Source organism: Passer montanus, unplaced genomic scaffold, assembly GCF_014805655.1.
Source record: "Passer montanus isolate IOZ18808 unplaced genomic scaffold, ASM1480565v1 scaffold47, whole genome shotgun sequence".
Lineage (NCBI taxonomy): Eukaryota > Metazoa > Chordata > Aves > Passeriformes > Passeridae > Passer > Passer montanus.
This window is the reverse complement of record NW_024369596.1, coordinates 1,649,587-1,663,676: the sequence shown is the minus strand read 5'-3', so window position 1 is coordinate 1,663,676 and position 14,090 is coordinate 1,649,587. Positions and strand designations below refer to the sequence as shown.

At 43.0% G+C, this 14,090-nt stretch overlaps 1 protein-coding gene across 1 annotated transcript in view; it reads left to right on the top strand.

Moving 5' to 3' along the window:
- SIK2 (salt inducible kinase 2) overlaps positions 1-14,090 on the top strand; it is a 33,671-nt gene that overhangs the window by 6,023 nt on the left and 13,558 nt on the right. The window contains exons 3-5 of the mRNA XM_039721906.1: positions 418-481; positions 4,089-4,250; positions 13,346-13,470. Coding sequence (XP_039577840.1) covers positions 418-481; positions 4,089-4,250; positions 13,346-13,470 — 351 coding nt within the window. The remainder of the gene's footprint in view (positions 1-417; positions 482-4,088; positions 4,251-13,345; positions 13,471-14,090) is intronic.

Here is a 14,090-nt window from a genome sequence, read left to right as displayed (position 1 = left end):
TGAGTTTATTTTTAAAACAGCCTTCAAATGTCTCCCTGGTTTGCTTTTATTTGTGAGCAGTCTCTTGGGACGTTCAGGCCAGGTCATAAATAAAATGCAAAATGAAATTCCCAAAGCTCTTCCCCACTGATGAGTTCAGCTGATGCTGAAATGTTTCTCTGAGGTTGCTGAAATGAACCCAAAATACACTGAAATTGTCCTGAAATCTGAAATGACTTTTGGAAGTGAGGGTTTGTCACTCTCAGTGAAACTCTTGATTATTTTGTTTGCACACAGTGGAAGGTTGTGACAGCTCCAGGTGTGAGGCAGAATTTCACAGCTTTAGGAGAGAACCATGAAAATAAAGATCCTTTTGGGCGGATTTTGGCTTTTTTTGCTCTTCCCACGAGCCCTCACGTGTGGTTTGTGCACCCACAGGTGATGGAGACCAAAAGCATGCTGTACCTCGTGACAGAATTCGCCAAAAATGGGGAGATTTTCGGTAAGCAGCAGAATATTCCACGTTCACCTTTTCACTCCTGGTGTCTGTGTAAATCAGGAACTTTTGGGTCTGTTCTTAGAGATTTCGTATTTCTGTGCACCTGCAGAGTTGAAAACCTTTTAGTTTTAAATTCAATTTCCTCTGTTTCTGTTGGTTTCCACAGCCTCTTGTCCTTTTGCTGGGCTTTGTCTTGGGACAAAACTCCTGCTGCTTTGGCTGTGAATCTAAAATCACTTTTGGCTTCTATTTTATTATAATAAAATCGAAAAATTATATAAAATTATATATATACACACATTACATGTATAATATACATTGCTTGTATGTATATACATTTAATATATACACACTTGAATATATACATTGGATAGATTCAATGTGTATTATATAATACATACATACTGTAAATATTCAACATGTATTATATATTATATTATATTATATTATATTATATTATATTATATTATATTATATTATATTTGTATTATACTACATATAAAATACATAAATATAATGAATATAAATATATAAATAATAAGGTAATATAATAAATATAGAAATATAGAAATAATTTAATTATATTAAAATTTAAATTAATTTTATTATTAATAGAATGTTATTAAATGTCTGCATTTTATTTAATTTTAAATTTAATTTTAAATTTATTTTTATTATTATACAATAACAATATATATATATATTTAATATATTTTAAATATATAATTGTAATATTTTATTTAAACCCCAAACCCTGCTGTAGAAAGGTGTAACCAGAGGGTGACACCAGGCTGGGGTGAATGTAGAAAATCTGGAGCTTCCCTGGCAGAGGTGCCTTTGCTGTTGCAGCCTCTCAGGATGCCCAGGGCTGAGCTGTCCCTGCCCACCCTGGGTGTCCCCAGCAGCTCTGGGGTGTCCCCAGCAGCTCGGGGGTGGCTCCTGTGCCCAGCTGGCACCGTGCCCCCTCCCAGTCCCTGTTTGCTCCCTGGTTGATGCTCAAGCCCCGCTGCTGCAGGGGGCACAGGGGTGAGCCCAGAACCCAGGGGCTGCTCTGGGCACACCGAGGGGAGAGGATTTGGGATCTCTCAGCGAGTCCTGCCAGGGCAGGGCCAGCAAAGCAGAGCCAGCCTGGCCTCATTAATTTGTTTCTGCATCAACAAAGGATGGATTAACAGCTCGGGGCTAATGGAGTTGGTGCCTTTGATATCTGACTTCACCTTGATATCATATGATTTGTCAGTCACTCTGTGACTGAGTGATATTTAGCTTGCAAATATTAGGATCTCCCCTGACTGCCAGGCTTTTGTTTGTTCTCGTGCTGTGCCAAGTGGAGCCAGCTGAGTGTGTGTGAGCTGGGTTTGCAGAGCTGCAGCTCCCACAGACCTGCTCTGGCCACTGAGAAAAGCTGGGATGAAAATATTGCCAAAGTTACAAAGCCCCTCAATGGTATTTGAATTAAAAATCCTATAAAACACAGGGTAACAAAGCTCCCTAAATGATATTTGAATCAAAAATCCTATAAAATACAGGGTAACAAAGTTCCCTAAATGATATTTGAATTTAAAATCCTGTAAAATACAAGCTAGCAAAGCCCCCTAAATGATATTTGAATCAAAAATCCTATAAAATACAGGGTAACAAAGCTCCCTAAATGATATTTGAATCAAAAATCCTATAAAATACAGGGTAACAAAGTTCCCTAAATGATATTTGAATTTAAAATCCTGTAAAATACAAGCTAGCAAAGCCCCCTAAATGATATTTGAATCAAAAATCCTATAAAATACAGGGTAACAAAGCTCCCTAAATGGTACATGGATTAACAGTCCCCTAAAATATAGGCTTACAGAGTCCCCTCAATGATACCTGAATTAAAAGTCCTGTAAAACACGGGCTTACAAAGGCCCTAAATGATATTTGAATTAAAAATCCTATAAAACACAGGCTTACAAAGCCCTTAAATTATATTTGGATTAAAAGTGCCCTAAAATACTAACAGAGCCACCTAAAAATGTTCCCTAAAACAGGCTAACACAGATCCCTAAATGATATTTGAATTAAAAATCCCTTAAAACACAGGCTAGCAAAGCCCCTAAATGATATTTGAATTTAAAATCCTGTAAAGGGGAATTAAAGCTTGACGTGTCCAGGATGGTGAAGCAAATTATTCCAAATATTCCCCATGAATTGTGGTGTGAAAATATTGACCAGGTAGCTGTAGAAGAAGGAGCAGAGAAGAGTTTCCTCTTTTTTTTTTCATTTTTTATAGGGTTGAGTGGGAGAGCAACAAGTTGGAAACTGGTTTGAGTGCTAATTATGTAGGAAAAATTAAATGTCAGTGTTGTTGCTTGCTGCCCAGTCCATTTAAACCTGATTTATTATGATTGGAGTTCCCAGGTTGTGAAAATATTGACCAGGTAGCCATAAAAGAAGGAGCAGAGAAAAATTTCCTTTTTTTTCCCATTTTTTCGAAGGGTTGAGTGGGAGAACAACAAACTGAAGACTGGTTTGGGGTTCCTTTGTGCTGATTATTGGGAAGAAATCACTGAGTTTCAAGCTTGTTGCCTAAATCCATTTAAACCTGATTTGCTTGATTTCTGCTGCTTTTATTTCTCAGATTTCCATGAGTTCTATTGTAAAAATATTGTAAAAATACTATATATTTTACTATATATGGTAAAAATACTATATATTTTATTATAGCAGGTAGCTATACAAGGAGGAACAGAGAAAAAATTCCTTATTTTTTCCATTTTTTCACAGCTGGCTGGGAGAGCACCAAGCTGGAAGCTGATTTGAGTTTCTTGGTCCTAATTATTGGGGAGAAATCACTGAATTTTGTGATTGTTACTTGGTGTCCAGCCTGATTTAAACCTGATTTATTGGAGTTCTGCTGCTTTTATTTCCCAGTTATGAAAATATTGTGCAAATATTGACCAGGTAGCTGTAAAATAAGGACCAGAGAAAAAACTTCCTTTTTTTTTTGAGAGTTGGCTGGGACATTAAGAGCCTGGAAACTGGTTTGATTTTCCTTGTGCTAATTTTTTTGGGAAAAACATTAAATATCATTGTTGTTTCCTGCTGTCCAGGCTGATTTAAACCAGATTTGTTTGATTGGTGGTGTTTATTTCCCAGATTACCAAGGGTTCTGTTATGAAAATACTGTGCAAATATTGACCAGGTAGTTATAAAGAAAAATTTTCCTTATTTTTTCCATTTCTTGCAGCGTGCGAGATTAAGAGCCTGGAAACCGGTTTGATTTTCCTTGTTTTAATTTTTTTGGGGAAAACCATTAAATATCATGGTTGTTTCCTGCTGTCCAGGCTGATTTAAACCAGATTTGTTAGATTTGTGCTGGTTTTATTTCCCAGATTACCAAGGGTTCTGTTATGAAAATACTGTGCAAATATTGACCAGGTAGCTGTAAAAGAAAAATAAAATTTTCCTTATTTTTTCCATTTCTTGCAGCGTGCGAGATTATGATCCTGGAAAACAATTTGATTTTCCCTGTGCTAATTTTTTTGGGAAAACCATTAAATATCATGGTTGTTCCCTGCTGCCCAGGCTGATTTCAAGCAGATTTGTTTGATTTGTCTGTTTTGTTTCCCAGATTACCTGGCCAGCCACGGGCGCCTGAGCGAGCCCGAGGCGCGGCGCAAGTTCTGGCAGATCCTGTCGGCAGTGGAATATTGCCACGGCAGGAAAATCGTGCACAGGGACCTCAAAGCTGAGAACCTCCTGCTGGACAACAACATGAACATCAAAATAGCAGGTATTCCACGTTATTTCTGTGTATTTTTTAATAAAACCCCCACCCTCTGCTGCCTGAGATTCCGTCGTGGTTTTTCACGTGAATTTTTTTCCATTGTGGGTGTCAAAGCCCATCCAAATTTCCAATATTAACTTCCATACTTAGACTTACAGACATTTTTTTGTCTTTAAAGCTGCCAGATGTTCAGGTTAAAACAGAGTTAATCAAATAACTTCTTTCAACATTAAAAAAAAAAGAAACTCAAAATGGAAGCTTATTGATTTTTTTTTTCTCCTTTTTGCATGCATGATTTCACTTTAATTATAAATTTAGACACAGCAGATGTTGCTAGCAATAGAAATCACTTTCATTACAATTCCATGGATCCTTCCATGCTGACTTTAGCCCACAGAGGCTGGAAATGGGTAAAATAGAGAATATCTTAATTTGGGAGACTGTTGAACTTCAGCCTTCAATAACAGAGCAGGAAGGGAAGAGGAGTGAAGGAAGGAGAAGGAATTTCCCTTTCTCAGGCTGAGAAGGGTGAAATGATGGAACATTTCTGCTCGTTCCTGGGTTATTGTACCTTTTTATTTCCCTGCTGGAATTACCTTTTCATTTCCCTGCTGGAATTTCTGGAATGGTGGGAGGGTTGTGGGGCGCTCCCCGGGTGGGTTCATCAGTGCTGCCATTTGTGGGGTGCTTTTCCTGCGCTCATTTCTCATTTCATACTTGAATCCACCTCCAGCAGCTCCTGGAGGATCGTGGCTGAGAGATAATTGATTCACCAGGCCAGTTTATACTGAATAAATCCTAAATGCAGCCTGAGGGCTGCCGGTTACCCCCTTGCCCTGAGGAACTGAGCTGAAAAAAGAGAATTTCTGTGCTTTTTTCCTGCCTTCACTGCCACATTTTGCCCTCTGATCCCTCTCCACACCCGTGTGCAGCTCGTGGTGTTCAGCCTGGCAGAGTTTTCCAGAGCTCCCCAGGGGTCTCAGCTCCTGCTTCCAGAGGTTTTCCTGCCCTGGATGTCCTGAGCACTGCAGGGATGCAAATCCCCTGGGAGAATCTCCCTCCAGAGCATCTCAGGAGAGCCGTGGGCTGTTCTGGGAATTCCAGTGCTGGAGCCCTCCTGGAAGGGCTGGAAATGGGATGGGGAGATTCCAGCAGCTCTGCCCTGCCCCAGCTGCTCTCCTGCTCCACTCCTCCAGTGCACAAAGTTAATTACAGGTGGGCTGCATGCAAATGAGCCCGTGGATCTCAGTCAGGCTTTATCAGGTTGATAAGAGCTCCCCGTGTCCAGCCTGGCTGCTGAGGGAGCTGGAGGAAAGTTCAGCTGGAAACTCCGCGGTGATTTGTGCCGAGTCAGTTGTTGGGTTTTTCAGTGCAGAGGAGAAGGATGACGAAGTGCCCAGGGATTATCTGGGGTTTTTGGAGTTATCTGTGCTCTGCAGATCTCTGGGAACAGCCTCTTCCAGTTGTTCATCTTCCTCATGGCTCATTTATCAGGCCGGGGAGGGACAGAGGGCAGCCAGGATCCCAGCTCTGATAGCTGGGGCTTTCCTCTGATGTCAGGTCATGGAGGAATTGAAAAAAATAATTCATAACTGATGAATTATTTTGGTAAAGCTCTTCTTAGCTTCCAGCGGGCCTCTTGCTTTGTTCTGCTGCTTGCAAGAGTTTTATTGAAGCTTTTTGCTCCTCGGGAATACAACAGTGTTTAGTCAAGCACTGAAACATGCACAAAGTCACCTCTGTATTTCAGCCACCAGGAGAATAAACTGACATCCAAAAGTCAGTTCCAAAAGTCAGTTCCAAAACCTGTGGGTTCATAAGATTGCCACATTTGATGCCTGAGGCCGGACTGAAATCCAGTTTTGTGTTAACATTGGTCTAAAAGAACAGGGACAGGCAGAATTCAAAGGATGTTTTCTCCCTCACTAACTGGACAACAAACAGAGGATGAGTAAAGAACTTGAGGTCAAGAGCTTTGATAGGTTTATTTTCTAAAAGATACGAGGTGGTTGGGAGCAGAGCCCTCAAATTTTAGTGTAAGCAGCAAAACTGAAGGTACTAATGAGATAAAATGTCCATTGAGAAGGGGTAGGGTGAGGAATTCCCTGACAGGTTTAACGTGGAATTTGTGCTTAGCACTAGCAAGGCAGCCCTGCCTGGTTCTTCCCAAGGTTCAGCACTGGTGCTGTGTCCTTTGGATCTGCTGCTTTTTGAGGGCATCATCTGAGGCATTTCATCTCCCTGTGCTCTCTCTGAGCCCAACCTTTGCTGTGCAGCCAGAAATCCTCCAGTGAAACCCAAACCCAGCTCGTGTTTGTGTCCTTCCAGCCCCAGAGTGAGGTGCCTGCAGGAAATTCTGCCCCCCTGCAGCCTGCAGCAGCCCAGGTAGGCAGAGCTGTTGTGTTGAAGGAGGCTGGAGCTGCTGCTGGACAGGGAGAAATGTGCCTCGACGTCAGGAGAGGCTGCTCAGCTCTCAGCCCTGAAGTGGGGCAGGTTTGTTGCTGCCATGCCTCGCCTTTAGCAGCACCTCCGTGCCCGTTATCTGCCAGGCTCACGTTTCTCCTCCAACAAAAGCTGCCTGTGGCTCTCTGCGAGGCGGGCAGATTGGGTTCTGCACTCCTCATTTTGGGATTAATTAAAGCTCTGGAGCTCCTTCCTGGAGGGTTCTGGAGGGACAAGGGAGAGGCTCTGGATGCTCAGCAGAGGTTGCAGTGGCTCTGGCAGGGAGCTGCTGTTCCTCAGGTTGCAGATGGGGCTGAAATCTCAGGCTGTTGCCGTTTCTAAAGGGAAAACAGATTCCACTGCCGTGATGGGCGCTCAAAGAAATGATACCTTGGAAGTTCAGGATTATTCTGGAGGGGGTAGTGAGATTGAGAAACCAAATACCACAACTGGGGAGAGCCAATATTTGCAGATTGCACAAACACAGAGTTTATTCAGCTGAACACAATGCTGCAAATGATGGACTTGTTTGGGGATTTTTGTTGGTTTTTTGGTTTGTTTTTTCTAAAGTGCAGATTCAGGGAAATGTTAAGAAGATCACTCCATTATATAATCTCAGTCCTCTGGTAATGAGCCCAACTTCAGTTCTTTTAGAATTCTGTCCCTGGCATATGTTTGGTTTTTTGGGGTTTTTTTTGAGGGCTGGCATATTTTTTCCCTTGAATGTCAGTGATGTTTCCTCTGGAATGGGACATTTTTGGGGTTAAAAATGACCACTTTGGATCCAGAATGGCTGTGACAGATCAGAAATACCAAAGAGGAACAAGGTGGAAAGGGGAGAATGAGAGACTGATGATTGTTTTGTGCTTAACTGAATCCTGGCCACTCCAAAAAGTGGGGCAACTCAACTGACAGTGCAATAATTAAAAATTGAGGAAGCCCCATGGAGCAAGCATCCAGGATCCTGACTAAATCCTGATTTTTTTTCCTTTGAAAGGGTTTTCATGGATGTTATCCATGCTGGAGTGCTTACAAATTGTTTCCCAGCCATTTGTGTGGGGAGAATAATGGAGACAAAAGGGGTGACCACAAGAAGTTGTGTACCCTAACAAATAATGCTGGTCTCCCCCACCCAGGGAATTATTTTGTCCAACAAGAGAACAGAATTGGATTTTTTAAAGCTAAGAGCCACTCGCTGACATACAGAGCACTGGTGTTAATTCCTATATGCCATGAAAAAGCCCAGTGCCAGTCAGGAGGTGTCTGGCAGAGCTTTGTGCTGTCAGTGCCTGCTGAAATTCAGATCTGAAGGATTCTGGTGTGAAAAGGGAAGAAATTGGAGCTTTAGGAGTGCAGGGCTGAGGCAGAGTGGGGAAATCATGGTGCAGGTGGCAGCACTCCAGGCACAGGGGCTGCTGAGGAATTCCTTCTGGCAGCAGTTCCAGCCTCTCATTTATGAATTGTCTGATAAAGCTCTGTGCTGTCACAGGGCCCTCAGAGCCAGGCAGGGGCTGCTCTCCCACCCAGTTCAGCTGCACTTCTGCTCAGAGAGGCCAGAGCACCTCCAGGATGCTCCTGAGGTCCTTTTGTGACCAGCAATAAAACCTTTATGTGTCACGAAAGTCATCATCTGAAGTTAATAATAACATAAACCTGAGGCTTGTCTTGTATTGGTTCTGTTCTTTTTGCTGCTCAGATTTCTTCATGTTTCTTTTTGGTGATTTCTTCAAAGAGGTGACTTTAAATCCCAGTCTGGACAAGCAAAGAATGTGACTTTTTTTTTTTTTAGGATTTGAAATCCTCGTGCTCCCAAGCAGGTCATGCTTTCTTTAGCTGTGCTTACAAATAAATGTTCTTGTACTTGTGAATCTGATAGGAAGATTTATGAGGGTGGCACCCGAGGGAGAGCTGCAGCTCTGAGATAAAAACCTGATGTTTATCTGCACTCCGAGGATGTTGAAAACCTGACAAATCCGAGATAAGTGAGGGGAGAAATCAGATTTCAATGACACCTACACGGAGTGGCAGAGTGCTGCTGTGGAGGGCAGAAATGGCTCCGTGCCTCCCAAAGCATTGTCACCGTTGCCAGGCCAATTCTGTGGGAAGAAAAAGTCTTCTCAAAGGGAAGAATGATTTTAAAAAATGCACAACAGCAGTCTGGCTGTGATAGGGAAAAGGGGAAAAAAGCGAAAAAAGGGAAAAGGTGAAAAAAGGATGAAATGTTTATGGGTCCCAGGATGAGGGAAGACATGAATCTGACTCCATATTTCTTAGAAGGCTGATTTATATTATATTAATTATATTATATTATATTATATTATATTATATTATATTATATTATATTATATTTATTACATTATATTTATATTATATTATATTATATTATATTATATTGAAAAGGGGAAAAAAGCGAAAAAAGGGAAAAGGTGAAAAAAGGATGATATGTTTATGGGTCCCAGGATGAGGGAAGAGATGAATCTGACTCCATATTTCTTAGAAGGCTGATTTATATTATATTATATTATATTATATTATATTATATTAAATTATATTTATTACATTATATAATATCATATTATATTATATTCATTTTAGAATAGCAAGCATCCAGGATCCTGACTAAATCCTGATTTTTTTTCCTTTGAAAGGGTTTTCATGGATGTTATCCATGCTGGAGTGCTTACAAATTGTTTCCCAGCCATTTGTGTGGGGAGAATAATGGAGACAAAAGGGGTGACCACAAGAAGTTGTGTACCCTAACAAATAATGCTGGTCTCCCCCACCCAGGGAATTATTTTGTCCAACAAGAGAACAGAATTGGATTTTTTAAAGCTAAGAGCCACTCGCTGACATACAGAGCACTGGTGTTAATTCCTATATGCCATGAAAAAGCCCAGTGCCAGTCAGGAGGTGTCTGGCAGAGCTTTGTGCTGTCAGTGCCTGCTGAAGTTCAGATCTGAAGGATTCTGGTGTGAAAAGGGAAGAAATTGGAGCTTTAGGAGTGCAGGGCTGAGGCAGAGTGGGGAAATCATGGTGCAGGTGTAGAAGGCAGCACTCCAGGCACAGGGGCTGCTGAGGAATTCCTTCTGGCAGCAGTTCCAGCCTCTCATTTATGAATTGTCTGATAAAGCTCTGTGCTGTCACAGGGCCCTCAGAGCCAGGCAGGGGCTGCTCTCCCACCCAGTTCAGCTGCACTTCTGCTCAGAGAGGCCAGAGCACCTCCAGGATGCTCCTGAGGTCCTTTTGTGACCAGCAATAAAACCTTTATGTGTCACGAAAGTCATCATCTGAAGTTAATAATAACATAAACCTGAGGCTTGTCTTGCATTGGTTCTGTTCTTTTTGCTGCTCAGATTTCTTCATGTTTCTTTTTGGTGATTTCTTCAAAGAGGTGACTTTAAATCCCAGTCTGGACAAGCAAAGAATGTGACTTTTTTTTTTTTTTTAGGATTTGAAATCCTCGTGCTCCCAAGCAGGTCATGCTTTCTTTAGCTGTGCTTACAAATAAATGTTCTTGTACTTGTGAATCTGATAGGAAGATTTATGAGGGTGGCACCCGAGGGAGAGCTGCAGCTCTGAGATAAAAACCTGATGTTTATCTGCACTCCGAGGATGTTGAAAACCTGACAAATCCGAGATAAGTGAGGGGAGAAATCAGATTTCAATGACACCTACACGGAGTGGCAGAGTGCTGCTGTGGAGGGCAGAAATGGCTCCGTGCCTCCCAAAGCATTGTCACCGTTGCCAGGCCAATTCTGTGGGAAGAAAAAGTCTTCTCAAAGGGAAGAATGATTTTAAAAAATGCACAACAGCAGTCTGGCTGTGATAGGGAAAAGGGGAAAAAAGCGAAAAAAGGGAAAAGGTGAAAAAAGGATGATATGTTTATGGGTCCCAGGATGAGGGAAGAGATGAATCTGACTCCATATTTCTTAGAAGGCTGATTTATATTATATTATATTATATTATATTATATTATATTAATTATATTAATTATATTATATCATATTATATTACATTAATTTTAGAATGTATAATATATTATGTTATATATTATATATTATTATATATGTTATATATTATATGTTATATATTATATATTATATATTATATATTATATATTATATATTATATATTATATATTATAAATTATATGCTATACAATATATTATATGCTATGTAATATATAGCATATATTATATTTTATATTATATTTTTATATTGTATATTTTATATTATATATTATATGTTATATATTATATAGTGCTATACTAAACTATAGAGAGAAAGGAACACATCAGAAGGCTAGAAAAGGAATGAGTAATAAAAACTCGTGGCTGCTCAGAGCCTCACACAGCTGGACCATGATTTGTCATCAAATAAAAATTCACATAAGGCCAATCAGAGATGGACCTGTTGGTGAACCATCTCCAGAGCCCGTTCTGCAGCCATCAGAGAATTATTGTTCACATTTCTTTGCTGAGGCTTGTCAGGGGAAATTCCTGAAAGGATTTTCATGAAATATCACAGTGACGAAAGGGAGAAGGAGAAAAAAGGAAGAGGTGACACGGTGCTGGGGGGATTTGGGGTGGTTCTGTTGTCGCCCCTGAAGGTGCAGCAGGAGCAGAGGGGAAGGGCAGAGGGCTGTGCAGCCCTGCTCTGCCCCGTGCCCCCTGCAGCGGTTTGGAATCGGAGCCGGCCTTGCTCCCGGCCTGGTGACGTCCCTGGGCCGCGCTGGCGTCACCGGCCCTGCCCGTCAGGGCTCTCTGTGACACTCTGGCCCTGCTGGGAGCTGACCTTGGCAGCAGCCCTGGCAGCCTGCCCGGCTGCAGAGCCTCTGCTGGTGCCCAGTGCCAGGAGCTCACCCTGCAGGGATGGGCTCTGCTGACCCCCGGGGCACTCGGGGCTCTGCACCTACCAGGGATTTAGGGCACTGGGAGGGGATCATTCCCAGCCCCAAAAACCTAAACTTTGCCAAAATGCTTCGTTTTTGAGTGGTCTTGCAGGTAGGGTTCCGTTAGGGGCTGCTGGAGCTGCTGCTGGGAAAGGAGCCCCCCTCCTTTCCCCCAGAGCTCCGCTCTGCTGCTCCCAACCAGCTCCACGGTGACTTTTTCTGATTTTTTGTAAAATTCTCTCTCAGCACAGGCAACACAAACGGGGTCAATGGGGTGGTTCAGCAGAGCCCGTGGTAACCACAGCGTTTATCAGCTCTGCTATCTGCTGGTCAGCATTCCAGCACATGGGAGCACTCAGAGCTGGATCCACAGCCTGAATCCTGTTTGTCACCTCCCGATGTCCTGTTTGTCACCTCACAGGAGCATTCAGAGCTGGATCCACAGCCTGCTGTCACCCTGTTTGTCACCTCCCAGCATCCCAGGGAGCATTCAGAGCTGCCCCAAGTCTGAGCCCTGTTTGTCACCTCCCAGTGTCCCTGTTTGTCACCTCAGAGGATTCATGGGAGCATTCAGAGCTGGATCCACAGATGGAGCCCTGCTTGTCACCTACCACCATCCCTGTTTGTCACCTCAGAGGATCCCTGGGAGCGTTCAGAGCTGCCCCAACAGCCTGAGCCCTGCTTGTCACGTCCCATTGTCACCTCCCAGGAGCATTCAGAGCTGTATCCACAGCCTGAGCCCTGTTTGTCACCTCCCAGTGTCCCTGTTTGTCACCTGTCAGCATCCCTGGGAGCACTCAGAACTGGGTCCACAGCTTGATGTCACCCTGTTTGTCACCTCCAGGAGCATTCAGAGCTGCCTGAGCCCTGTTTGTCACCTCCAGGAGCATTCAGAGCCGCCTGAGCCCTGTTTGTCACCTCCCAGCATCCCTGTTTGTCACCTCCAGGAGCACTCAGAGCCGCCTGAGCCCTGTTTGTCACCTCCCAGCATCCCTGTTTGTCACCTCCAGGAGCATTCAGAGCTGCCTGAGCCCTGTTTGTCACCTCCCAGCATCCCTGTTTGTCACCTCCAGGAGCATTCAGAGCAGGATCCACAACCTGAGCCCTGTTTGTCACCTCCAGGAGCATTCAGAGCCGCCTGAGCCCTGTTTGTCACCACTGTCACAGCAGCACCAGCAGCTGCCCAGCTCCAGGGGAGAAGCACCAACCTCTGTCTCTGAGCTGCTTTTGCTTCTCACCCCTGAATTATAAAAATTCCTGTGAATGTCAGAGCCCAGCTGGTCCTGCACCAGCAGCATTTAAAAGCATGTTTGATTTGTGGGGCTGCAGACAGCCCCAGTAGCAGTGTCCTTCCCAGCTGAGTCCCCGTGGTGTCCCCTGCCTGTTGCTCTTGGCACAGCTCCTTGCTCCCAGCTCCAAAGCTTGTCAGGATTTGTTGTGTATTCCAGGCTAGGAAGCAGCTCAGGAAAGCCCAGGACATCTCAGATGATCTCCTGGCAAGTCAATAATCTCATTTATCTGCTGTGACTGTCGGCTCGTTGAATTTTAATGGTGGCTGGACTCAAAACTCCTCCAGGTTGTGAAGGTTTTGCAGCATTTTAATAATTCCACAACTCAAAAACAGCAACAGGGGACACCCAGCATCCCAGCAGCACCCGTGGGAGTCCCCACAGGGATTTGGGATGGAATCACATCTGTAATTATTCTGATTATTCTTTGCGCTGCAGTGCAAGCTTGGAGTGACTTTTCCTTTCATTTTTTCCCCCAGATTTTGGCTTTGGGAATTTCTACAAGAGCGGGGAGCCTCTGACAACGTGGTGTGGGAGCCCCCCCTACGCAGCCCCAGAGGTGTTTGAGGGGCAGCAGTACGAGGGACCCCAGCTGGACATTTGGGTACCATTATCCTGAATTTTATCTGCATTCCAGCCAGCTTTTGGGAAGCTGAAACGAATATTTCATTGTTCTGGAGCTGCAGATTTGGAATATTTGATTGTTCTGAAGGTGCAAATCTGGAATATTCAATTTTTCTTACGTGCAGATCCAGAATATTTCATTTTTCTGAAGCTGCAGATCCAAAATATTTGATTTTGCTGAAGCTGTAGATCTAGAATATTTGATTGTTCTGAAAGTGCAGATCTGGAATATTTAATTTTTATTACCTGCAGAGCTGGAATATTTGATTGTTCTGAAGGGGCAGATGTAGAATATTCAATTTTTCTTACATGGTGCAGATCTGGAGTATTTGATTTTTCTGAAGCTGCAGATCTAGAAGATTCAATTTTTCTTACCTGCAGATCTGGAATATTTGATTGTTCTGAAGGTGCAGATCTGGAATCTTTGATTTTTCTGAAGGTGCAGATCTAGAATACTCAATTTTTCTTCCCTGCAGATCTGGAATATTTGATAGTTCTGAAGCTTCAGATCTGGAATATTTGATATTTTTTTTACTTGCAGATCTGGAATATTTGATTGTTCTGAAGCCGCATATCTGGAATGTTAGATTTTCCTGATTT